The sequence below is a fragment of the Aulonocara stuartgranti genome (assembly GCF_965226115.1).
Source record: "Aulonocara stuartgranti genome assembly, chromosome: 15".
Taxonomy (NCBI): Eukaryota; Metazoa; Chordata; class Actinopteri; order Cichliformes; family Cichlidae; genus Aulonocara; species Aulonocara stuartgranti.
This window is the reverse complement of record NC_138951.1, coordinates 3,659,546-3,686,412: the sequence shown is the minus strand read 5'-3', so window position 1 is coordinate 3,686,412 and position 26,867 is coordinate 3,659,546. Positions and strand designations below refer to the sequence as shown.

The 26,867-nt window shown below is 41.5% G+C and overlaps 2 protein-coding genes across 4 annotated transcripts; both read right to left on the bottom strand.

The window, feature by feature from the left end:
- Window positions 1-682: 682 nt before the first annotated feature.
- On the bottom strand, window positions 683-14,101 carry clic5b (chloride intracellular channel 5b). Of its 2 annotated transcripts, none has more exons than XM_082505633.1 (6): window positions 12,412-14,101; window positions 5,238-5,347; window positions 5,017-5,142; window positions 4,277-4,383; window positions 3,877-4,058; window positions 683-2,220 (listed from the first exon to the last, which is right to left on the bottom strand). In XM_082505633.1, the coding sequence occupies exons 1-6, from the start codon at window positions 12,982-12,984 to the stop codon at window positions 2,056-2,058; spliced, it is 1,263 nt and encodes a 420-aa protein (XP_082361759.1). In that variant the 5' UTR covers window positions 12,985-14,101; the 3' UTR covers window positions 683-2,055. The 2 variants fall into 2 exon arrangements, with proteins under 2 accessions (XP_082361759.1, XP_082361760.1); XM_082505634.1 differs by lacking the exon at window positions 12,412-14,101 and adding an exon at window positions 9,310-11,853.
- A 633-nt stretch (window positions 14,102-14,734) lies between these two features.
- Window positions 14,735-23,091, bottom strand: enpp5 (ectonucleotide pyrophosphatase/phosphodiesterase 5). 2 transcript variants are annotated; one of them, XM_082505632.1, is made up of 4 exons: window positions 21,971-22,041; window positions 19,265-20,167; window positions 18,540-18,716; window positions 14,735-17,004 (listed from the first exon to the last, which is right to left on the bottom strand). In XM_082505632.1, exons 2-4 carry the CDS (start codon window positions 20,142-20,144, stop codon window positions 16,586-16,588), a joined length of 1,476 nt encoding a protein of 491 aa, XP_082361758.1. In that variant the 5' UTR covers window positions 20,145-20,167; window positions 21,971-22,041; the 3' UTR covers window positions 14,735-16,585. The 2 variants fall into 2 exon arrangements, with proteins under 2 accessions (XP_082361758.1, XP_082361757.1); XM_082505631.1 differs by lacking the exon at window positions 21,971-22,041 and adding an exon at window positions 22,210-23,091 and having other exon boundaries at window positions 14,736-17,004.
- Between the last annotated feature and the right edge of the window lie 3,776 nt (window positions 23,092-26,867).

Sequence of the window (26,867 nt, the reverse complement as noted above, 5' to 3'; positions counted from 1 at the left end):
TAATAACAGATTAATGTGGCGTGCCAGGCCCCATGACCAGACGTGTTTGACGCTAATGCTCCACTGTATATTATCCAGCTTGCAGAAATGTTGGATGTGAGCGATGGGATCCAAGGACAGGGATGTTTAGGTACTAATTACCAAACAGCAAGGCACAAGTCTCGCTCCATATTTCCTTACTCCTGTGGAAACACTAGGCAGGCTCCATTTATTTTCTTTGACTGTTGTTTCTGGCAAGGCCGCGTCTCAGTAAACACCACTCGCCCACCATTGTAAATCCGACAGGCGCAGATCTTTCAAGTTAGACTCCTTTGAGGAAAAATGGAGACAGATCGGATGGCGGCGCTCGGGTTTTCCGTCTTAATGAGAGAGTGGAGAAGAGGGATGGCGTTTGATCCCTGGCATGGAAGCCTCTATTTAAGCCTGTCAACGGTCATCACTCTCTCTCCCCCCTTCTTTCTTTCTCTGTTATGGATAGAGAAACAGACCTGCACCACTGGATTTGATCAACTCAGTACTGCACACTTTAACCCTTTTTCAGAACCGGGATCCAGTCTCCCCTCCAGCACCTTCACTATCACCCAGAGAGACTTGCTCAGCCTTCCCCTTCCTGACAACCTGCGAGCGTGGATGTTGATTGATTACCTTAGCTGGAAAAGAAAAGAAAAGGCAGAAGCAGATCTGTGAAAATATTATTTTATTTGTAGAGCTTTGCAATGAGAAAGCCTTTCAGTCATCATGCTCCAGTTTCATATCATGTGTTTGTCCAAACCACACAAGAGCCTTATGGTTCTTCAAGGAAGTCGCGCTATAGTTGCAAGCCCGACAGCAAGCCAAAGACGATAAGCCCCGAGACAAATTTCTCTGTTCTCTGCTAGACAATGAAACTTTTGAACTTTAACTTTTAGGCTGCGGATGTTGATGAAGTCCTCAGAGAGGAGGAAATGTCTTTCTGATGAAGGGCTGGAGGGCAGGGCTCCTGACCATCGCGGACCTGGCCTGGAAGACGCTTTTCATCGCAGCACTAATGGCTCTGGCTAATCAGGCCTGATTGGGGCTGCTAAATAAATACTCTCTCCATTTATAATATCATGCGTAACTTAAGACAAAATCAATACTCGAGACTGAACACTAATAGCTTGAGGCAAAACAAACGTCCCAGCTCTGGCTGCAATACATTTTTCAGAATGAATCCATCAGTGACATTGGCATGGATTTCTCATACTTCCAAATAAAGCCACGTATCTGTGGAGTTTTCATATTTCCGAAGGCTCCGAATTGGTTTGAAAGACATTCACGCATGCAAGCAGTTCAGAAACAAGCCTCGTTCTAAACTTTTAATGCCCATATTAGGTACATTTGTTCTTTTTGTCGAGCATATATTTGAATAATATATATTTTTTTTGCCTTTACATCAAATTTTCAGAAGCATTAGAAAAGAAAAAGAAACTACAGCAACACCCACAGTAATGAACTGAAAATGAAACTGCAGAGTGGAACAGTCATATTCAGCAAACAATTAGCATCAATCATAGATGAATCAAGGTGTCTCCCCAGGAGCCAGAGCCCGATAATAAACACTGGAGTCAGACTAGACTTATGTGGGCTCGGGAATAAATAAAGTGAACGACCTCGACATCAGCAGCTAGTAAAATGTTTGGCCGTGCGGTAGAGTAGGTATGAAAGGGAGCTTTGTGTTATGAGGAATAAATACAGACAGACACAATCACATTTGAGCGAAAAGAGTTATGTCAGAAGTCTCACAGCAGCAACGTTGGAACCTGGCTTTGAAATGCGAATCACGTTAAATGTGTTTGATTTATCTTCTGCTCCACTTCTGCTTTGCCGTGTCTCTGCCGAGGTGATTGAAATACCATACACACTGTGCACCGAGTAGCTAAAGTCCATCCACATCTGGAGCTGAAACAAAGACATCGGACTTGTTTATTATGACAGACGAGGATCTCACAAAGGACAGTCGCGTGTTACGTTCATGGGGGATGTTTTCTTTATGATGTGTGTTGCCGGTTTATTTTTCCTTGCGCTCAGGTCAGGCTACTTGGCCAGTCTCCTCGCCACGTCTTTGTAGGCGGTCTCGATCTCAGTGTCAGCAGCACAGGTGTTGGTGAACTCGTCACGCGTGGAGGCGTTGTTCAGGTAGCGCCACACCCCCGACATTTCCGCTGGGATGTCGTAGTTGCGGTATTTCTTAGCAACAACCTAGGAGAGAATGCAAGGCGATAACTAAACTACCCCGTTCATTCAGACTCGAGCTGATATCTTCAGCACCTTCCAGGAGGTATGTTTTTTGGATGAGGTGTTCCAGTTTGCCATTTTGAAACAAAACTAATAACATTTATGCTTTTTTTTTAGCTCGTGAATGTAAGAATTAATGCCTTTCAGCAATACTCTGTATATCGTCTGTGCTCTGCATCCAAAAGGTAAGTCAGAACCACTTCCACTGCAAAACCAATGAAGCATTAAGTAAGTCAGCTCTGCAGGAGCAGGACATGCCGGTTAGATTCATTAGATACTTTCCTCCAGTGGTGAATGCTTATCTGCCTGATATATTAACCCACCGTAGAAAGGACCTGCTCTTGTTAAAAATTGTAGTTTTAGTTTAAAACAAAAAACTTTTAAAGGGAATTTGTGTTCTTACATTTTGTTGTGTCCTCCTGGACTAAAAATGGGATTTAGCAGTATAACCTTTAGCTACTAATAATTTGACATATGGATACTAAATGCCCCAAATAACAAATTCAAGATAGTTTTTTTCCCCTTAATTAAGAAAAGAGAAAACTATTTTTTAAAGTCTAAAAATCTAATTTTTAAAAATTGTGGCTGTGGAAGACAAAGTCAAGAGCAAACCTAACTTAAACACACCTTGGGGGCAGAGTTGCTTGACATTTTCAGTCTGTTCCTTTTTTCCTTTTTACTTTCTTTTCAGATCCTGCTGGTTTCCAGAATAGATTTACTTGTTTTAGTTTAGTTTTTATTAGTTCCAGTGTTAGTTTTAGTCTTTTTTTTAAATCATTCATGTATTCCTGTGGCACAAAATTGAATACAAATGCAACATTTGTGGAGGGAGTTGGCTCGCAGTCATGTAGACACCCTCAGGCAGGCTGTTGACAGATTTGACCATATTGTTGACGATTTTTGACTGCATAGTTTTATTTGACTTCAATTCTTTCTTTCTTTTTAAATACACATTGTTTCAGTTAATTTTCATTTATTTATAGTCTCTAGTTTCTGTTATAACTTAAACTATAATGTACGTTGACATTTCGTTTTAGTTAACTGTAATACTGCTTGGGACCTCCCCGGGTGTTACCAGACACCAATTTAAGGCAAACACATCATCATCATCATCATCATCATCAAGCACATATTAGGTTTATTACCACAGCCTTTATTACTCAAATGCAGCAAAACACTGAATTCATTATCAAAATGGAGTTCAAAATCCATGTACTAAATCTGGTTTTGATATATCAAAGTGTTTATTTATCACCGGCTTTAATAGAGGAACAGCTTGATATGACAACTTCTGTGAACCTTACTGTAGACTGGAAAACTTGTTTAGCCCGTGAAAATGTATGAAACTTTTTAACAAAGTCCAATATTGCAGAAACCGACCTCATAAGGTGGTTTGAACTTGGATAAACTGGTGTGTGCTTTAAAGGTTACTTGGAAAAACACACGTCTAACTTTAACAGATAATAGGATCTGGATTGCTCAAAGTACCGATATGAAAATCTCATCTGAGAATAATAAGGGGCCGGTAGAGAATGATTGTTGAAGGGCAACGCAGCTGTAGAATCACCACCACTAATTACTGCCCCTCAATAATTTTCCTCTCATGCCATATTTCTTTACCTTCACTATGTAGAGTTTGGGCAGGAGGTTGCAGTCTGCCAGAGTGAACTCGTTCCCATCCAGGAAGCATCGGTTGGAGCCCTTCTCCTCCTCCATGCTGTTTGCATCGATCTCATCTGGCAATGGGTTGTTAAGGTAGTCATCCAGCTTCTTCAGGGCTTTGGTTAAACCTTTCTCTAGAGCTAAAACGCACAGATACAACACCTTTAAAAGGTGACGGAACACGTGTGGCGCTAACCTCACTAGGTGGCAGCAAAGCAAACGGCATGAGCTCATGCCTAAAAAGTGGACTCTGCTACCACCTAGTGGAGGATTTGATGAATCACTCCCGCATGATTTCATCTTGTTCCGTTGCACATGTACATGTGTGAATGTAAATGGCATGAAATAAGCAGCCCACCAGCGTTGGCTTCTGGTTTGGTGTTCTTGATGTAGGCTGAGAACTTGGCAAAGATGTCGTTTCCAGCTGTATTGGACTCTCTGTGCTTGGCAGCCAGTCTGGGATACCTGAGTGGATGGGGGGACAGGGGCAGGAGAGGCAGTCAGAGACCCAGGCAGACCAAACCATCTGGATAGCATTAACACCTGGGCTGAAACTCAGCTCACACTCCAAACATGTTACACACTCTCACCAAGCTGGCTACTCGCCCCTTGAGCTTCTCACACTGAGGTCGGTTTATAATGTAAAAAACTTTACAGGCAATAAAATAAAGATTTAGTTAATCTGACATTTTTCTCTGCAAACGCTCACACGCTGACTCTGGTCATTTTTACTGGAATAACAACAACAAGAACCCTCTTAGGCTCTTTTACTAAAATTACCCCAATCAGATTTTGTCAATAAAGCTTTGGATGTAGAGTGTTAAAGATTTTGCATTTAGGAATTAAAAGTGCAAAAACACATACCTGGGACACTTACATTATACTGTATATCAACTCAAAATAGATTTGCAGCAGCTATAAACAGTAATCTCTGTTAACGTCAGCCTTCATCAGATCCAGCACTCTTTTACTGGACTAAAGAGTTTCCTGTTCTTTCAGCAATGCTGCTGAAGTGAAATAAATCCAGCCAAACCAGGATGTGTGTAGTTGGTGGTATAATCTGATACTCTGTTATGAAAAACCCTCTAGTTGAATTACTTTGGAGGACAGAGTGTCTCCTCAAGAAACTCTTCAATCTTGTTGACGTCTGTCTTGACCTCTCCTTCGAAGGTCAGGAAAGGAGGGTGCGTCCCTGGAGCCAGGTTGTGCAGATCTGCCGGCTTCCTGCAGAAGACACGCGGAGAAAGCAGAATGTCGTGAGGGGCGACGTTAGCACGTTTTGTTTTCATGTTTGCAAACTTGGCTTTTTGTAACCTCACCTCTTGAGGTCGACGGTCGTGACGTTGAACATGACTCCTTTGAGCCAGAGGATCATGAAGAGGCGCTGAGAGAAGGGACAGTTGCCGATGCTTTCTCCATCGCTGCCCGCCTGGAAGCAGACAAAGGATGAAAAGACTTACATCTTGTTTCTCTAATTCAGCTGTGGGAAGCAAGTACATGACCCTTTGGTAACAATGTAACAACCTTGCTACTAACAGGGATAAGTCTCCTGTTATCTTAAGCGATAAGTGTTAACTCACTCTTTACCTGATATAGTTGTTCCAATAAGTAACATATAACATTACATAAGCACACATAAATAGGTCATTGTGACAGATTCGTGATGAGGACAGAGTCAAACTAAACCTACCGTCTGTGCACGTGTTATTATCTGATGTGAACTGCATACTTGTAGCAATCAGAATTATTGTCTGAAGGCCAAAAAAATGCCCACGGTGAAGGAAACATCCTGTTTCTTTTTTATTATATTAATACATAACAGCTATCAGATATAACCACTTTGAACACTTAGAAGAAAAATAACCAGTGATAATTTCAATAATTATGTAAGACATGACTGGCTAATTATTACCAGTGCACTTAAGTTTAAGTAACAATACTTAAACTTTTACAGTAGGTTCGATAACGTCAGTATTTACAGAGTCAGTGCAGTATACACTTACTGGATCTCCTTTCCTCTCTTCCTGTATATGCATTTATTACAGGCCATTAACACCGTGTCTTCTCTGTGCTGTCGTCTATGTTTTTGTCTCCCTGTACCTTTCTGCACACGTCTCTGTTTTCTGAAGCTGCACTTTTGCACTTAGTATTTCTCTCTGGATTGTCTGTTGTGTTGTTCCCAACCGTAACCCACCCACTCGTGCCGCGTGGCTCCAGGCACCTCCTTCAGTCTGGTTAAGTCAGAGGTTTCTTCCTCCCCACTGTCAGTGGGTGTTTGCTCACAGGGGATTGCTGTTTCACACCCTAATATTTTTAATGATAGGGTCTTGAGATGGCCACTATTCATGACAAATTAATTGAATGAACTGGATGAATTTAAAGTAGCTGTTATTTTGCAGATGCTGACCATACAAGTGCCTGTGAGCAGTGTATCAACAGTGCCCAAGGTTGTTGATTTTTGACAGTACGCTTGTGCTTTGATCAAAAAGCTCTGAGAGAAGGTCCTTAAAAGTTAAAAACCTGGCCTGATTTACTCTTGGCCATTCTCACGTTCAAGGTCATGTTCTCAGCCACGTGTGCTATTTTTAGTTTGCTCCCTGGAAGTCCCCTTCTGACCACTTAAACTGTGTGCTCTGCAGTTTCACCACAGACCTCAAATCAACTTCTGTCTCAAACTGGCGCAAAACATGTTTGGAGGATGAACTGCGGTGCTTGTCAGCAAGTTGTCTCATGCCTGCTCAGAGTGCACAGACAGCACAGGAAATTTTCTGTCTGCTCCAACACAATTTTCTTCACTACCTGGACGACACACTAGACTGAGATACCTACCGCTTTGCTCACTTCCTGTAAATAAAGATCAAGCTGAATAATCACTGTTTCGACACACTAGAGGAGATTCAATGTGCACTGCTGAGGCACAAGTGCAAGTGGAGCCTGACGAAAACTTCTGCATAGTAATCTAGAAATAGCAGCCATGCAGATTGCAGCAGCACAGATGTGTATGAGAAGATGATACTGAATGAACGAGTTAAAATGGGCATAATGTGCCAGGGTTCCATCATCTACCCGTACAGAGAAATGCAGGAGGTTTATGTGGTCCTAACGCACCACCACAACGTGCATAGTAGAGACACGAATGCAAGAGGACATCCACCGAAAGATCTAAAAAGTAGCAGGGCACATTGTCCTGATATGGGAGAGAATGTGCTGTCGAACATGAGCTAGGCCACATTTAAATCAGGTAACGGGTTTGATTTGATTCACCTGTTCACTGCTTTTCTCTTTAAACGTTGTATTTTTATTTATTTATTTTCTGATGAAGACAAAGCTACACAGAATCACTTCCTTCCTATCATATGCTTGTGTACATGCACTGATATTATGTGTCGGCATGCACGGATACTCAGAGGAGCACAAACGGTGACATCTGATCCAGTGAACCTTCTGAATTATACATGGTGATTCTGATAAGCAGGTTCATTGGCCCCTGGGGCACAGAGAGCAGCGTTCGACCTGCAGACCTGCAGACGCACACAAGCCCACAACACATAACAAATATGTGAGTGCAATGACGTCCCGGTCATTACGTGACAAGTGTGACCATTGACCACATTAAAGTTATTAGAACGGCAGATGAACTTCATTGCATGCTATTTCACTATTTATGTCACTAAAACCTTTGAATGGCCAGTATAACAAATAATTGGACACACAAACAATCCCTTCAAAAAAAGAAGTTACTGCAACGACGTTAAAAAATATTTTGACATTCACCACAGACGTCCATCATCAGTAAACAGCTCCTAGCAAAGACCAGAAATAAAAGGGCCGTCAGGCTCAAAGTAGCTGAGCCAACTGTATGGACGCCAGCCATTGATGCTCTCAGTGCTGTCTGTGTATTGTTATGGCCAGGCTCAGTCGCATGGTGGTAACACAATACACTGGCCTCAAATAATCGCCAATCAACATCTAGAACACAGAGCACAAAAGCTGCCACACACAGCTAGACCACTAGGCCCGAGGAACGTGAGAGCATGGAGCTGCTGAGTGATCAGATGATGACTGTTGGGGGCTCTCACGTCATACGATCCATCACATGCTGTGTTATGCTATAACTATAACTGGGTTTTGGCGTCCTTAGTTTGCCTAAGCCTGCTTTTTAACAAAGAATTCATAAATGGGGTTCTGACATATTAACTGAAAACATTGATACTACAGTCATTCACAGAATAATACTGTAATTTCTAAAAGGCATACGAAGATTAAAACTGCTAAGATTGATCCCTCTGGTGCACGTAAGACTCCTATAACCCCCGATAGTCACCGTTTATAGGCTAATTCCTGTATGTGGGGTGGAGCATGATAGTTCTCCAGCCATCAGATCCATGTAGATCGTAGCACGATGAATAAATTATTATATTAGGATTGTAGTCACTCTCTATATATATTAATACAGTTTGTGTTTAATTAGGATTTATTGAAAGAAAATGACAGTTTAGAAACTAAATCAAAGATAAAGGCCTAAAAGTTAATTAGTTGACCTCCGAAGTGCCTGCAGAAAGTCAGACTTCTCACCAGCTAATTAGAACTGTGCATCCAGGCAGCACGTTAGCTTTTCCACCTGCCTCAGGTGTATCCATCTGCCTGTGTGATTCCTCAGCGGACCTGAAGTAAAGCTTTTTATAGAGAACAAAACACCACTGCTGTGTCCACTGATGGTACCACCTTCAAACTGTTGTCATTTTTTTTCCACTTTATTATTACCTGTTTCAAAGTTTCCACCCTACATGCTATCTTATATAAAACATCTTTTTGAAAGGTCCTTGAACAAGCAAGCCTCACCACTTGAAATTCTTCCAGAGATGTATTTGGGTAGTTGTCTGCGTTAACGTTCATTTTCATTTGTTACTGGAACATAGAAACTTCAGGTATAGCATTATAAGGTACTTTAAAAGTTTGCCCCCAAAAAACAAAGATCATAAAAGTTGTTCATCCCCTGGAAGTCATGTTTCTACCAACATCTTTGCTGCTGCTGAATACTGCAGATTTCAACTCAGGAATGCAATGTCTGTTTTACATCTGAGACATTAGACAGATTCTCGAGACTGATTGCATAGCACAGTCCTCCCTGAAAAAGTGTGGACTGAAGTAACAGTACCACTGCATGGCCTGATGTGAGCTTCTCACCATCAACAAGCAGCTTCGGTATCACTGTCACAACCATCCTGGGTCGGGGTGCTTGCTGGTGCTGCTGTAACTCTACCTCCGCTATTGGGTTACGCAACTGCTCCATAACACGCAGCGATGCTCATTTGAGAAATTCAGGCAATACTTGGTCCCTCAAATGTTATCAAAACCTTCACTGCAGCCATAGTTTTGTGTCTATCTTACCTTTACAAAAAGTTCAATATCAGGGTCTCTGTCTTCATCAGACATGATTCCTTTTTCTTTTACTTTTTTTAAACTATGTGTCCTTTTTTATCCTTGGAGCTCTACATCTTCTGGAAAGACAAAAAAAAAAGGAGGAGAAACTTTTATCTTCTCTGAGGTTATCCTCTCTCACACCTAAGGAAGTTCTGTTCCCTTCACCTTCACCACCGTTTGCAGCTGTAAAGGCAGTTTTCTGCTCCGTTTGTGTCTCCTGGGTGAGGCTGAAAGTCGGTCCAGGTGATAGTCACAGCCCTGTGCTCTGATTTAGACACAGATGGAGGGCAGCATTAGATGTCACTGACACAAAGTGGAAAACAGGTGTCAGTCTATAGCAGAGGGGGTGGAGCCCCGTGTCTCTCTTCCCACCACTGCAACCAAACCTGACATCAAAATCGCATCACAGGCAGCACTTGCTCCCTTATCTCTCTGCCCCACAGCTGACACATTCTTATTTTTCAATATTTTCCACTATTAAATGTTTTATTGTATTATTTTTTGCCAAACTGATGAAACACTTCCTGAACACCCAAACCATCAATAATATATTCTCCCCATCTGACAACATTGCCAAAAATGGGACACTATTTGCGTCACTTTGAGTTTCTGAGGCTGTCAGTCCATCACTTACCGAGTAGTTGTGCAGCAGCATTTATATTTAATTCATGTTCACATGTGTTTGACTCTGGCAGGTTATATTTGATCACCAGCAGCAGACTAGAGAAGATTCCTCTCTAAATTATTGATGCACGGCTGCGGTTTTAAGGCAAAAATTTGCATTTGTTTGCAGAAAGAGGCCACAAAAATAATTTTAAAAAAAGCAGGTACATTTGACACATGGAAACTGAGTAGTGTGTGTGTTTGTGTGTGTGTGTGGCTTATGAGAGATAGATCCGAGAAAGAAAGTTTGATGAAAACAGCAAAGAGGAGACAGATGGCTCAGCTGGAGAGAAACGTTTTAACTGTTTCTATTTATAGAGCAGCTCCCTCTCCTGGCTGGTGTACCAACTTGCAGCACAAACCAATTAAAAGGGAGCTGCAGAGGAAGAAGGTGCTCATTATCAGAGTTCAGGATGGAAAATCTTGAACAGTGTCTGAATGTGTTATTTTAGGTCTTAGTTAGTTTATTTGCAAAGTTACTGAGTGAACAGCACCAAAATGAGGGAGGACTATCCATAATAACGAGCTGAGGATACCAAAAATATGTCCCAACTGGATTTATATTCATTTTAAAAAAGAATAATAATAATAAAGTCTAGATGAGAAGATTTTTTCAAATTTCCACCACCAAGACTCTTATCACCTGTAGCTTGTAATTCTTTCAACAAATGGACTTAAACATGGACAAAGGAGGTTAGTGCTGAATCACACTAACGGTTTCCCCTTTTTTCCAGCCTTACATTTAGTGTGCAGTCACAGAAACTGTACAGTTTTTAATCTAACTCGAGTAAAAGTATCGACCAGAATGTCTTCTTTTCTTGTCATGGATTTCTAAATCAGTAATTTAAATCAATAATAATGGGACCATTAGTGGTTTCTAAGATATGGCCTTGGCGTTTCGATCCCTTTGAAACAAAGGGAAGTTCAAATCAGTGACTCGCTGGGCTAATCATTCACCATAAACATCAAACGGCTACAGAGAATTGTCTCTTTCCGGAACTGAGGTGACAGGGAGTGTGTGAACAGCGTATACGCACGAGCCAGAACTGCTGAAGAGTCTTGGACAGTTGCAGTTATGTGAAAAGGTCTTATCGCACAAAAACAGTGACAGAGCCAGTAAAAGTGCATGTTAGCGATACTGTTGATAGCCTAGGGCAGCCCACTTTATCTGACTGTGGAGGTTTCATTTTAAATTTTCCCCTCAGAGACGTGACCTCATAACTCACCTTCCTACTTTTATGATGGAGCTCGTGTTAAGTTTATGGCCATTGTTGGGAAACGCACCCACGGAAAGACACATAAAGGATAGAGGGTGGGGTGTTTTTCTTGAAGGGGCTGAGGATGTTATCACGTCTGTCGTCTCCTACGGTCTTCGGGGGTGAACTATCCTGCATATTTATCATAATTGTGATATAATGTAGTTTTGTACACTGAGTGTGTTAAGTGTGTAGACTGCGATGAGCTTTCAGATCCTGCCAATGTCGTTCCAGCTCACCGAGGAAGAAGGAGCAGCTCAGACAAAAACTGTGCACTCTGAACTAGATGCAATTTTTTTTGTAGGGTTCTTGAAATGTGTTTTTTTTTTAAAGACAAAACATTATTATTCTTGAAAAGCTGTCTGGTGTTTTCTATTCTCCTTGTCATAATCACCTTTTTGGTTTTATGGTGGAGTAAACAGGGAAACAGGAAACGTGTGGGCGAGGAAGATTATGACATGTAACACAGCTGGAATCAAACTCATTCACCGTCTCACCCAACAATGCTTCACGCTACAGGGAGACAAGGCAATTTTAAAATAAAATAAAAAAACAAAACAGCCTGTTGCCATTACCCATTTCATGACTTTCACTGACTAATCAGCAGCCTAATCAGCAAAGTGACCCCTGCATTAACTGATAGTACACTCACCAGAGCAGGTATCACCAAAAAGCAACAAAACACACAGACGGATTTGCTCAAGCGTAGAGTTCACCCCTGGTTCCTGTGACCTTAACGCGAACAAGTTAATTATTACAGCAGAGTGATTAAAGTCACACACAAAGATTTGGATACAAAGAAATCACTGCTTATGCACTATTCTTTTAAACATGCATTGTTCTAAATATACACAGCTTAGTAACACTTATATTTAAATATAACTATTTAGACTTAACTAGTAACCACATGGACGTCTAATGAGGTGAATTATCATTTCTATAATTTAATATAATATAATATAATATGCACAGGAGCAAATGATGAGAGTCTCTTCAAAAGGATGCTCTACTTGGCCTCAGAGCCTTCTTTTGTGCAAGGAAGTGAAATTCCACGCGCCTGAAGGCTCATGCTGAACCCTGAGGCTGTGTATTGTTGATGCCTGGATCAACCCTGCAGAGCTCTTTTTATATAGTATAACATATGTCTCACCTTAATGTACAGGGCGATGTTAGGCTGGTTGGGATCAGCTGGCGCAGAGCTGCTTTCATCCAAAGAGACACTTTCCAGAGTTTTAAGCGTGTAGTCGACAGACTCCTGCGGCTCGGGGTCAGTTTTAGGGCGGCTGTAGGCCATCATCATCCCATCCTCGGCGTTATCCTCTTCCTGGATCTTCCTCTGAAACGGCGGGTCGTCGCAAGGATCTCCGGGTGAGGCGGATGAATCTGAGGAGGAGGATGAGCGCCTGGATCCGTTGTGCGCCTCACCACTCACCTCCTGCACCTGTGCCTCCACTTCCACCGCAGGCTGGGGCTCCACTTTTTCCTTTCTCGCTTTAGCGTCCTCGTCGTCGCTGGATGAAGAAGAGGAGTCGCTGTGTTTGCCCCCTTCCCTGATCTCCATGTAATCCGGGGAGCTGCGGTCTTCCTCCTGAGACGGCCTGTGGACCAGCACCTCGCTGTACAGCTGCTCCCTCGCCTCACCCGAGTTCTCATATTTGGGCTCGACGCGATCGCGTCCTGCGGGCACATCTTCGTGATCTAGTGTTTCGTAGATGTTGTCCATGTCTGGCAGCAGACCTTGAAGTTGAAAGTGGAGGAGTAGTGCTGGAGTGGTCAGTGTTTTCACACCGTGTGCCTGCCTCTGACTCACTGACTGAGCGCACTGAGCAAATTCCAGTGATAACTTATAAAAGACCTTTGATCCTGCAAGTTAACGAGTGGATAGCGTAAAAGCGGAGCACTGTGCCCCTTCACGGATATTCCGGTTTTAAATGTGATGGCTTGCAAGGACAGAGAGCAGCACATAAACACCGAAAACCTTTCAGAACTTTAAATCAGAACACGATGACTTAATCTTCTGGGACCTTTGCAAGGTTGATAAGCTGTAGAGCCCTTGTGCATTTTCTAGACTTGCTTACGTAAAATCTGTGTAAATGCACCTTGCCAGGTTTCCTCCACCCTGTGGCTGACAGTAAGATAGAAAAGAGGGGGATAGTGGGTACTGTAATGATTATAAGATGACAGAGGTGCAAGCTTTGTTTGTGGCCAGTAACTTAGAAACACACATCCACTGGATGGGTGCAGAAAAGAGGGCTTAAAATTTCAGACAGTCAAATGTATTTTAATGAGTTTTCCAGTTTTTCTGTATTTATTTCTTGCAGTTTCAGCTCAAACGGTGATGCTGACACGTGTCTTTCATTTACTGCACCAGCATTTCTTTGTCATGTGGAATGACTGAGACATACTGTCGTCTTTTTATTACATTCAGGGATTAAATGTGTAATTAAACCTCTTTATACTGACAGAAAGGGGAGTTCCACCGGTTACCCACTTAGGATTAAAGTGTGCTGTATGTGCCCCTTGATATAAAATGAGTTTGACATCTATTAGATGTTATCTTCACCCATTGGAAAATACAGGAAGGAAGTTTTGTTAAGGCAAAGAGTCTGTGTTACTTACTGAGGTGAATCTGTGTTATTGATGAACAATAAAACCCAACTTTAAAAGGTTAAAAGATGGTATCACGATACTGCTGAGCTTCCTTTGGTGGATGTTCTTTGCAGGGTGAGAATATTTTTTTAATTCCAAATTATTAAAATTACAAAACCGTCCTCATCACTATTTTTTTCAAAGAAATGGAAAAGGTAGGCATGATTGCATGCACAGTTATACTCCAGTCTGAAAAAGGGGAATCTTATGGTTCAACTAAGTGACTGATTTTTTTTTTTTTCCATTTATTTTCCAATCCATTCGCTTCCTCTTATCCTTTTCAGGGTTGCAGGGGGCGCTGGAGCCGATCCCAGCTGTCATAGGGTGAGAGGCGGGGTACACCCTGGACAGGTCGCCAGTCTGTCGCAGGGACAGACAACCATTCACGCTCACATTCACACCTATGAGCAATTTGGATTAATCAATTAACCTGTCCCCACAAGCTGCATGTCTTTGGACGGTGGGAGGAAGCCAGAATACCCGGAAGGAACCCACGCAAACACGGGGAGAACATGCAAACTCCACACAGAAAGACCCCGGCCTGATGGTGGAATTGAACTCTTGCTGTGCGGCAACAGTGCTAACCACCGTGCTGCTCTTATTTATTTTTTTGTTCCTTAAATGCATCACACTTTACAATATTTAGCTGCATTTCTGAAGAATGACAGATTACTACAAAATTTTAATTTTTGTGGACTAAGAGAAAAAATGTAAAGATCTGGGCCTCGAACACAAGGGTTAAAAATAATAATAATAATAATAATAATAATAATAATAATAATAATCAACAAACACAGTTATTTTCACATTAGTCCCTTTATTTCCAGAAGACTCATTATTTGCTTCAATATGGCAAAGATAGTTAATTTGTAAATGATATTAAATATCCACGATTTTAATCCAAGGTAGTAACAAACTGAGATCAGCTTCATCTAATATTCTTTCTTTTCTTAAAAACTTCAAATAAATCGTTTTTGGAATATAGCATGGATACATTTCACTTCTCTGTCAACAAGTTAGGGGAAAATTATCAGACAACACTTTTCCGTCATAAAACAACACAATTCTCAGAAAATTAACAATTTCATATAAATGCTCTCAATTTATGAATTTAAATTTTGTAAAAAGTATATATCACAGTGATGTCTGTCATTTTCGGGCACGGGTAAAGTCAGTGTGTCGAAAAGCAAAAAGGAGAAAATTGAAATTGAACCAATTCTTTCTTAAAAGACGCTGGAAAAAAATGATAGTATTTAATCTGCAGATTATAATTCTAGTCTTCTACCTCTCTCTCCGATTATGCTACTTAAAAAGCTTTTAAGCAAGAGGCACCTATCTTTTTTCGTCATTTCAAACAGCAACTACAAACTAGAAGTGCAAATTATACATGACCTAGAAGCTTCCAGCTACTGCCCCTTCATTCAGTTTCATTTCAATCCTGTAGTGCAAATTATGGGAACAGCTCTCGCAAGTCATGCTCGAAATAGTCTTCTCAACCAAACAGAACCCTTAAAACTCCTAACACAAATACTGACCAATAGCAATTGCACTTCACATTTCACCAACAAATGACCATGGTAATGACAGCAGACATATGAATGGAAGGGCACTACACAATCATCTTACACTGGAAGAAAAAAAAAAGCCCTCCTGACACACACAAAAAAAGGACAGACGCACAAACAACTGCACACGTTCGAGAGATGTTCTCGGTTAAGTTCAAAGGCAAATGGTAACTGACTACTGAAGTGATTAGCTCATGGAATGACCTACACGTATGAGCAGTAGCTTGGCACGAAGAGTGAGATTTTAGTGGTTCCAGTTAACATTCAGAAGTAACACTGACCACAGTCAAGTGCTTAAAACGAACAGTTTGGAATACTTTAGATTAATCACAGCATTTGTAGTTCAAAGTAACATCTTATTCAGTGCTCAGACCACAAGAAGAACAGGTGGTGACGGAAAAAAAAAATCTCACCAGATCCCTTTTTCACTTTATGACATACAAATCTGTTTTGCATAGATTTGAAAATGTCAAAGCAAACGGACTGAAGACGACTCTCACTGTCAGGATGAGAAAGGTGTCAGTAGGCTTTCCAAAAAGTTACTCGTTTGACCTTCTGTGCTCATGGCACAGCTTCCCAACAAGCTAATGAGTGTTACATTATAAATTCCAACAAGGTAAGATTGTCTGAAGGTACGCACCATTACAAGATTTTTACACCCCACCTTGGAAAAGAACAGCTTTAGTGGGATTTGAGCATACTGATACCTCGATATCATCCGTGTCACAGGCTTGGCCACCAAAAGCTCACCCTTTTACAATCACAGGCTCAAACTTCACGTATACTTTTGTATCTTTACTCATAAAGTGACAATGAAAATGTTAGACGCTATTAGGTAGAATTCACAATCAAAGCAAAGCCACTAAGAAACCAATTATTCTGAATAAACCCAAACCAGAAGCACGCCCGGGACGTTTCCCTTACACCAGACGTACCCCTACGCACGAGTGGGAGGGTACATTTCCTTTATCTTCAGTGAATAACAAGAGCAGCACAACGGCATTTAGTGATGTAAGGGAGGCATTCAGGGGATGCTTCTGGATGTGGGAGTACCTTGGGAGGAGGAATACCTCCTCTTCTTTTACGTCTGCCTCTCTTTCCACTCTCAAGCTACAGGTGCAAATCCTCTTGCAGTAAAGGCTGCGACATCTCCCAGCTCCTGTGTTTTCTCGAGGGCCGCTGTTTGAGTGTCACTAGTATGACGTAGACCACTAGGAAGCCCAGCACCAAAACCACACCGAGGAACGAGCCCACGATGGGGGCGCAGGAGTACCCGGTGCCCGGAGGGGGAACGGGAGGGTGAGGCGGGACCGGCGTGGTCACAGTGGGCTCTATGGACAGGAGGTCCTGAACATTCGAGAGGGAGCCGTTGTTCGGCATAGGGCGGATGGACAGGATGTGGCACATGAGAGGGTAAAGGTCAACGGAGCGCATGGAGGATTTGACGTAATTCTCACGAAAGGCCGGCCCACGAGCCACGAACACAGGCTGCATGCTACGTAAGCTGTTGTTATAGCCATGGTTTCCCACTGGAGATGAAAAAAAGACAAAAACATTTGCATAAGAAGGTGGAAATCTTTGATGTAAATTATTATTCTGTTGCTAATAGACCTTTTATACATCTATATCTGGTTTTCACATCCCATAAATCACAGACCGCTCGTTTTGTTTCCAGATTTATGGGACCTGGCGCCGCAGCTCTACCTGATGATTTACTGCCAAAACGACTTGCCTCAGCAGACGGGATAAGGCTAAATCAATCACAGCGCAGCCCAAACAAAAACTGAAAATGAAATCACAAAACACAAAGACCTTACATGAAAGCTTAGACAGGCTAACAGCCGCTCCTCAAATTTATCAGTGCTATTACATCCAGAAGATCTGACGTGATTCTCTCAGCGCGCTGTGAGTAAAAATCAATACACTCTATCAGCGCTGCTGCGACGGCAGCTTCAGAGGGTTTAACGGCCATTCGAGCAGGTCCAGGGTCTGCCATAAATCTTACCTTAAAGATACCCCGCGGAGATTTCCGATCCCCAACGTTGCCTGGTCGACATTTCTTTCCTCTATATTTTTGTTTTGTAAACATGCACAACTACACACACGTGCGCGCGCATGCAAGAACATCAGCAATTCTACCAGTGCTGTAATCCCATTCCACTGATCGATGTCGCAAGGAATGAGCACAGAAGTGCAGCAATCAGCCGGCGGAATGCTGCTAGCAACTAAATATGGATGTATAAAATGTCTCCCGCTGCAGTATCTAATAAAGGCAAATGCCAAATAAATAGAGACAGACATATAATGGAATACCAAGAAACGCAGAGCACATTTTCTTTCAATTGATGTAAACAAAGAAGAATGACTGGGTTTGTGGAGCTGCAGTGTTATTTGTATTGCATTACTCCGCAGCGCTCTGTGATGCACTGAGAAACAGAAGGGGCCACTGCTGCACGGGAAGAGACATGTTTTAGTCATGAATGCATATCGCTCCCTCTCAAAAACTTTGTTATAGCAGGAAAGCATCATAATACACACATGTGTATCTAAGCAGTCTCACATCGCTTTGTCCCTGAAGACTGAAAGTCTGCTAGTTTTCTTTCCAGCCGCAGGCTCCACCTGGTCATTTCACTCATTAACAAGCCTTCAAGCAGCGAGGAGGAATTAAGCAGTGACATTAGCTGGTGAAAAGACACTCTGCCTCCATGACACATGGGTCTGAACGCTCTAATCTGAGGAGGTGATGCTCAGTAGGTTTTGTATTAGGAAAAAATGATTGCACTTAGAGTTAATGCAATAAAAGCCTCCAAACCCATCCATACACACACACACACACACACTTTTTAACTCAAACACACTCTTGCTGGTCCTAAGGGAAAGCATATCCAGCTTTCTTTGTTAATTACAGCTGCTCTAAACCAAGCGCTGGTTCAGTGACTGAAATAAACCTTCTGTGAAGCTATTATTAGAGCAGAAAAAAGGCTGCTGCTAAAACAAACTGACAAAACCTGTTTAATGTGCACAGTAACGACTCAGCAGAGCTTTGTGATGTGCGAAAACGTACGCATGAAGGGTCCGGTCCTGTTCTGCATGATGGTCCAGCCTTCTTTGGCCTCTATGACGATGGGCATGATCCTTGTGTTGTGCTGATAATGGTAGTGCTGGGGAATCTCCTCCTTCTTGTACACCACCATGTTCGGGTTTGCATCCACCAGCAGATTATACACCTCGTCGAGTTTCCCTGAAGGACACATAACGAGCGGTAGCAGAAAATCTTTATAGAGGCTGCAAATTCTGATTTATGAACGGCGGCTCATGAGGAACAAAAGTTCAATACTTTAGAGATTAACTGAAAAGCAGCAACTGTATATAAAAGATGGACATACCCTACAGTTACAGACAGGATGAATATAAGATGACTATAGTTTCTAGGTCAGAAAAATTGAGCAAGTGCAGAAATGCCTTAAGCCTCCATTCTATATGAAGGCCACCAGATGGCGATCACTTCCAGTCCTGTAGAAGTCTATGGGGGAAAATGGCTCAGTCACTGGTTTTGGATCAAATTTAATAAAAATTAAGTTTGTGATGTAAACCTTGGTCATCATGGAGGATTGTCTGTGGTATGAACTGTTAACTAAACTGATAATGTTTAGGTCAGTCCTGCACATCCACTTTCCCTTTTTTGGCCAGATAAAGTTCATTTACAGCTGCAGCTTCATATTTAATATACAAGCATGATGGTGGTGAAGAGGAAAGTGAATGAATTTCCAAAAACATTACGGTTTATACCTTCGTTGGGCAGGATTCCCACCACTGGACTCTTATCCACCCAGGTGTACAGGTCTCTGCTCACGTACTCATCCAGTTCTATGATCTTCTCAGGAGAAAGCTGAGCCATCCCATGGTCACTGGTCACTATGAGGTTCACTCTGTCATACAACCCTGCCTCCTTTAGCTTGTTTATAAGGAAGCCGAGCTTCTCATCAATCCACGCGATGACTACGTCCATTAAGGAACTCTGAGGTCCAAGGTTGTGCCCGCTCTCGTCAGGCTCCTCCCAGTACAGAACTCCAAAGTCCACCGCCTCAGCTTCTGGTGCAGAGAACCACTCAATAATCCGTTCCACTCTGGTTTCAAAGGAGACTGAGGCGTTGTAGGGGAGGTACTGAGTAGGGTACATGTTGTGGATTTTGACATCAGACCCGGGCCACATCGCTGCCCCGCTCCGTCCTCCAGCTTTCTGGATGGTCACCCAGATGGGCACAGCCTCCTCCCACCACCGTGAATCATAAACACTGTCCGTCTCCATGGAGAAGGACCGGTTCAGAACAGGGTCGTACATCTCATTAGCCACAATGCCATGCGTCTCGGCATAAAGCCCCGTCACTAAGCTGTAATGATTAGTGAAGGTTTTGGTGATGTAAGCATTCTCCACAAACTCCACTTTCACCCCTGTGTCCATGATGCTGCGGAAGTTAGGCGTTGGAACACGGTCAATGTAGTCCCAACGGAAGCCGTCAAAGGACACGAGCAGCAGCTTGGGCCGCTCCGTTACAAGGTAGTCCCTACTTCCACGGTGGCTTGGGCGATCGAGGGATGCCAGAGGCAGAAGCAGGGCCCAGAGGCAGAGCAGAGGACTGTGGCCTCTTCGCAACAAGTAGCAGAGCATAGTGTGCAGTCTGACGAAACAGCCTACGAAAAAACAACACATTAATGACTACAGCCAGCATTTAACCCCTCTAAGTCTATAACCTGTTATTAATCTATGATTATCTATGGTTTTTACTGAAATCATAGATAAATTATTTAATCCATACAAAGTTAGAAAATCGTATGATAATGCAGACCCAACTTCCAACATTATCTGATCAGCTGCACTTACTGTTTTATTCATCTAGTGCACTTCCTCATCAATATAAAAGTACCGTCTGCTAATCTAGTTTTGGAGGAACTACGTGTGGTTTCAACTAAAGCCTGACAGATTAGATTGGATACTAACCAATCACAGACACATCCATATTCCATTATAGGTTTTCTGATACAAGCCTACACAGACATTTGTTTTTTTACAAGAAGCTGTGAGCTAGTTTGTGAAAATGTTCAAAAACATTGAGGGCATCATTTTACCTTCCTTAATGACTGTATGCATTTTATTTTTTCCTCTCAACTTGTCTATTGGAGACAGTACAGGTGACCATTAAAAACAGTTTAAATGCCCAGTGTTCGCACACAGAGGTGCTGCAGCGTCGCTTTTTGTTAACAATTAAGATTTTGCGTTGCTGCAGCTGAAAGAAGGCAAAGATGTAATTTCATATGCAAATGAAACATTAACAAGGGAAAGTTCAAATTGTTCCAGTAATGAAGGGTCACTGCTGTGATGTGAAAATTGTTTGCCTATGCATATTTCTTCTCTAAACAGCATCAAAAACATTAGCTACTGGAGGCTAGACCACCTGATTTATTAACTAATTTCAGCTTTCTAAGCAATAAGCCGCTATTTGCCAACCACGTAGCTGATCTGCTTTATTAGTTTCCTGTTCTGGTTGAATTGAGTCTCATTGTTTGTTTACAGTACAGCAGAGCTCCAGAGAGCTCGTCAGAAGAGTGTTGACTGTCAACAGCCAGTGGCAGCAAGTATTTAATTAGAATATTGTTGTAACGTGACGTAAATCAGCTTTTTATTGGATGATAAATTCAGCTTCACTGTTCCATTTACTTTTTGGTGACAACACAAAGACTGAGAGGTGGATGGGGAAGGTGAGAAGGAGAAAGCGTTGGATGAAGACAGCAGAGAGCAAAATAAAACAGGTTAGAGTGGACATGAAGGCAAGTCAAGAAAAGTTACAAAGCTGAGGTAACTTCTGCTTTGTCCACAATTTCACATTCTAAATAGAACATATTAATTGATATAAATATCAGCATTTAACAGGATTCATGTCAATGAACATGGGTTGAACGGTGACATTAATATTAACTGCAACGCACTCTATGCATGACATTATGATAATTACCCTAACCCTTAAGGGGCTGAGCCCCGTAAAGTTTACGAATGCAAAGGCAACATTTACTGATTACCCAGATTTATATATTAAAATATTAGTAGAGTAAAGTTAGGAAATCAATCACGCAAAAGAAACACACATTTGCACATGTGAGGGCTGTTCTACATAATAACAGATCTCTGGGTTTTGAACTTTTGGCCGAATCAAACAAACAGCTGAAAATGCCTCCTTGGAACTTGCATCACTAATTAATAATAATAAAACTAATGGCTTAATTAAACAAATTATAAAAAAATATATGTATACATTACACTAAGCTGGTTATGAAAACAATGCAGAAATTAATTGAGAAAATTGATTTAAATAACAACGTAAATGATAAAATAATAATAAAAACGACATTTAGATATTTCAGTTCATGACAGCAAAGATGTCATTGGAAATGTGGCGAGCTGAGGATATCACAACGGCGACACATCAGAGAGACACTCACATCCAGACGAATTAAAGTGAACCTCCCGACAGTCCGCTACATTATAACAGATCCCGTGTTTTAGCCTTTGTGCTGCATTGCTAACAGCTAAAAAAAAAACGCGCAGTTCTGATTGCAACAATAACCACGCACAGCAACGAGTGCAATTTACACGAGTGCAGCGGATGGAGCGACAACGAGGCAGACTACATGCACAAACTGAGAAACACGCCAAACCCCGCTGCTGTCAACGGGCTTACCTTGTTATCAGATCCTGCACTGGCTCGATCCCTGCGCTGCACGACGAGATAAACAGCCCGACTAGCTGAGTTATGCCAGGAGGAAGTCCCGCCTATCAGCCTGCTGTGTGTTTTTGCCCCTCTGCTGCTTTTATGTGTTTAGAGGCTATAAACCAAAAGCGGATCATATGCAGACAAAAGGCAGTCTGACCGGTGTTTCCTGCAGACGCATGATTCGCCTCAAATTTCCCAGTGTGCACACAAACTGTGTGTCCCAATGACGTAATGCCGGACCGGTAAGAGTGATGGGTGGGAGGGTGATCCAGCTTTATAAATAGACATCTGGGTGTCAGAGGGGTTAAGTTTGTCTCGTTTTAAGAGCAAAAAAGAGAACGTTTAAATGTGTCACATAAATAATAAAACGCTGCGTTGGAAATAGTTATATTAAAATGTATTGCTGCTTTAAACCCCTCAGCAGTTTCCTTGAATAATATACTAATGCTGAAACGTGAAATAGGGCAGAGATGTTAAACATAAGGCCAGGGAGCCAGACCTGGCTGAACAAAGGATCCAATTCGACCCACTGGAGGGCTTTGCAAAATGTGAAACATGAACAGAGATGAAGCATCTGTGAGCAGTAGTGAGTTTTACTTTCATCTGAGAGTCTGAGATCTGAATCTTCATCGATCTTAGAGCCTCTCTACCTGACAGGCACCCTGGCATGCCATACTGCCATATAACACCTTTTTATTTTATTTTGTTTTATTTTTTATTTACTGCAAATTTTGTATGAATTAATGAAAGTGCTTCATGTTCAGCTTTCATTGCGTTTTCTGTTTTCTTTATGGCTTCATGTGTTACAGTTTAAGCGTAAGGAGTCTGTGTTGCTGTCCTTGGACTTACACTAGAGTCCGTGACACATATCAGATATGAGATCTTAGGTTCCTGATCATCATTTTAAAAAGCAGATAGCTTATTAATTGTGAATTTTTTCAGAATGTGCTTATTAAATTTCCTTGCAGAAGAAGAAAGTGGGAAAAAGAAATATGAAGAGTTTTATTTGCTATTATTACAGAGATTATTACAAAAAGGTTTCAGTGGATGGAATTGGGCTTGTATGCGGTGCACATATTAAAATGACTTTCAATCCTCTGTAATTCAGTATTCATCTATAATAATCATGCAAAAGATTGTCCACAAGGTGTCAGTCACGTCCTGCCTACATGCGGGTGTATTTGGGCCTGGGTCTGGCTTTCTTCACATTCTCTACAACGAAATATGGCATCTCAATAATGTCACCGCGTGGTGAGAGCGAGACTATTTCTGACTTGCTGACGAGCACTTCCGTGTCTGCAGAGGCAGCCTCGGCTCTTTTACTGATGTGTACTGCTTCAGCGAGTCATTCGATTTCCCTTCTCATTTGGAGTAGTACAATGAATATGGAAACCCAAATTTTAATCAGACACAGACACGGTGTGTTTAATCTGTCAGAGGAGTGTGGGGGATAACGTTAACCCATATTGTATTAATTTGATAAACTGTGCTTTATTTGTATAAAAGGAACACACTGACCTTCTTAACTGACCAAGCATAATTTGATATTTAGCCCTGAGCACAGCCCAAAGAAACTGGAATTTAAGAAAAAGTGGAAGATTTCCTTTTTTTCTTTTATCATCATGTGGGATGATTAAAAGCTTCATGGGTACATAAAGTTCAGCTTTTGTTGTCTAATGTTCCCAGGGGTGGTATAGTGGGGAAGTTGTTTACACGGCTGCTCACAGCAAGACAGCTCTTGGAAAAGCCGAGGCCTTTCTGTGGGGAGTTTGCATGTTTTCCCTGTGCAGGCGTGGATTCTCCTTCTTTTCTAGTTCTCATTCAAAGTGGGCTGAAGCAGGAGGAAACGAAGGGGACAAATTGCAGGAAAAGAAAGGACAATGGTTCCATATGAGGTTAAATATTTGTGCTGATTTATACTTTAACTTGTCATCCAGCTGTAGATCTTAGATATTTTATCAGCGAGCGCAGACAAAGATGTTACGGTCACAATGACAAACAGTCTTAATATCTAGACCCCTGGAGCCATCACAGGGCTAATGGAGAAACATACAATCTTTTCTGCCCACATTCACACCTATGGCCAGTTTGGACTATGTGAGGAAGCTACAGTACCTGGAGGGAGCCCACGCAGGCACAGGAAGAACACGCAAACTTCACACAGAAAGGCCCCAGCAGGGAACTAAGCCATTCAAGCCTTCTTGCTATGAGAAAACAATGTTAACCACTGTTCCACCCCCATCAAACAAACTAAAGATCAGGCTGAACATGTCCTCTATTATGACTTAATATAGCTTAAAAGGAATGAGCTTGGTTCTGCTTGATTTAAATTTATCAGAGCAATACTAATATCACTTGTATTTAATGTCTATACCAACTTTTGAGTGTTCATTATGTCACCCAGAGGCGCTGTACTTATGGCAAATGACCCTGTGCTGCCATAAACCATGACCTCGGTTAAACATTTTGCAATAAGTTTATGTTCCCAGTTTCAAGCTTAAAGTCTTATGAAATAAAACAATCATGTTGGTTTTGTACATTATCTCTCCATCATTACAAGAAGGGCTGACAAACTGGGGCTGTTAGGCTTTTATTGCATGTCGCTAACTTATAAACGTGAGCTGTCCTCAGTTTGTCAGTTAGATCAACGCCTCACTCACAATGTCTGTTTTCAAAAAAGGTGGGATGGCGATATCAAAATGCTCAGCTTCAGATTTACAAAGCAAGACTTTCAGACCAACGGGTGACGCCATGTTTTCAATTTCCATCTTTTAGATACAGACTATGAATAAACATTATATTTGTTAAACATGTGAGCATTATTTTATCAGACTATAGGCACTTAGCCTGATTCATTAATAAGTTGTTCATCTCTTTGAACAGCCTTATAGAGATGTTAGCATGCTCTAAAGGCCTAATCTTTCCTTTTAATACAGCCTATCTATCCATTTTGTTCCATTTACCCAATTCAGGGGCACAGGGGTCTGGAGCCTATCACAGCTGTCATAGTGTCAAAGGGAGGATACAACATGGACAGGTCTCTAGGCTGTCTTTGCGAGGAAGCTGGAGTACCTGGAGAAAACATCCATGATATGCATGATTTAGTGTATATAGGGCATTTTCAAAAGTTCGGTGTGGAACATAGATTCATTTTGACCAGCAGAGGTGAAAGAATTCACCAGGAAGTAAGGCGATAAGAAATCAGTGATTCAATGAATAAAAAAGAGAAACAAAGTAACCATGTTTGCCCCACTGACTGGATATTTAAGCAGAAGTGAAACTCATTAAACACGGTAAACTTTAAAACCTAAACTATTTTGTATTGGCTGAAGTCAACCAAACACAAAATTTGCAAAATCTCACTGGCCTGCTGTGAACACAACTCTCTCTCTTTACGTTAACTTACACAAATATGGTTCCATTCTATTAATTTAACCTTTTAGGCAATGTATTTGCTTTGCATCTTTTGTGTTCACATCAGTGGCAGATTATTGGAAACAGTTCAAATGGTGCCCGTACAAGCCTGTGCAGCATACTGATGATTCAGACAGTTTTCACACTTGTGTCATCTTTCACCCCGTGGCCTTGTGGGTTCAGGTTTTTCCTTGATTTTTTTTAAAACTCTCTGTCTGTATATATAAGCTTGTAGATGCGCCCCATTGTGATTTTCTTTTCTTCCATTGAGCTGACTGTGTCAATCTATGTGGGAACACTGCAGCTCCCATCAAGCTGGTTCTGGGTTAGTTGGCTTCTACAGCGGTTGTGCGTTCATACCTGTGTGGAAATCAGGGGTTTTGTTTGTTGGCTTGTTTAGGGCAGGAAAGCTCTGCCTATTGTAAAACTGGTTTCTCTGTGCGTTTCTCTGTCTGTTGTTATGTTGAACAAGAATGTGCCTTTTGTTGATTTCTGTGCAGTTTTTTTTATGGCTATTGTGTGTCAAAACAGTGCAATATGTGCATTTGTATATTGTAGAATATGCTGAAAACAGTTGCTTTGTAAGTTCTGGATGTTTATTGTTAGTTCAAGTTAAGTTCAAAATTGACTATACCTACTCATGGGAGCACTAAACAGTTAAACACCTGTTTTAAAGCTTTAATAGAAAATTAAACTCCTTGTAGCGGTGTAATTTAGAACATCACGAGATTTAGCTCAGATTTGGAGTAGAAACAGAAAGTTAGCGAAAAGAAATGAATTGACACCTTCTATCCTGAGTATTTGGTTGACTTCTTTGACTGGATGGCTGAACGAAATGTTTTTTCTTCTTTATTTGAGCTGCTTGAAGGTAGCACCTTGGCCTCTTAGAAAATGTGAATGGCATTTTTTTCCAGTACTTGCTGATGTACTAAGAGGATGTGATGCATGCAATCAAAAAGACGTTCATTCCAGGCGATAGGTGTTTGTCATTCTGGTTTATTTTGTCCATAAGAAGAAAGCAGGCAAAAGAACAAAGTGTCATGGCTCCTAGAATAAATAAATATATTATAAGCCACCGCTAGTAAAAAAGTCTAATGACAATTAATAAATAATTTCTACAGAATTTTTAAAATGTTTTTCTCTCTGTTCAAATCATCTGCATGTAGTTGCACAAAATGTGTAGTTTTTATAAAGGCCATTCATCCATCAAG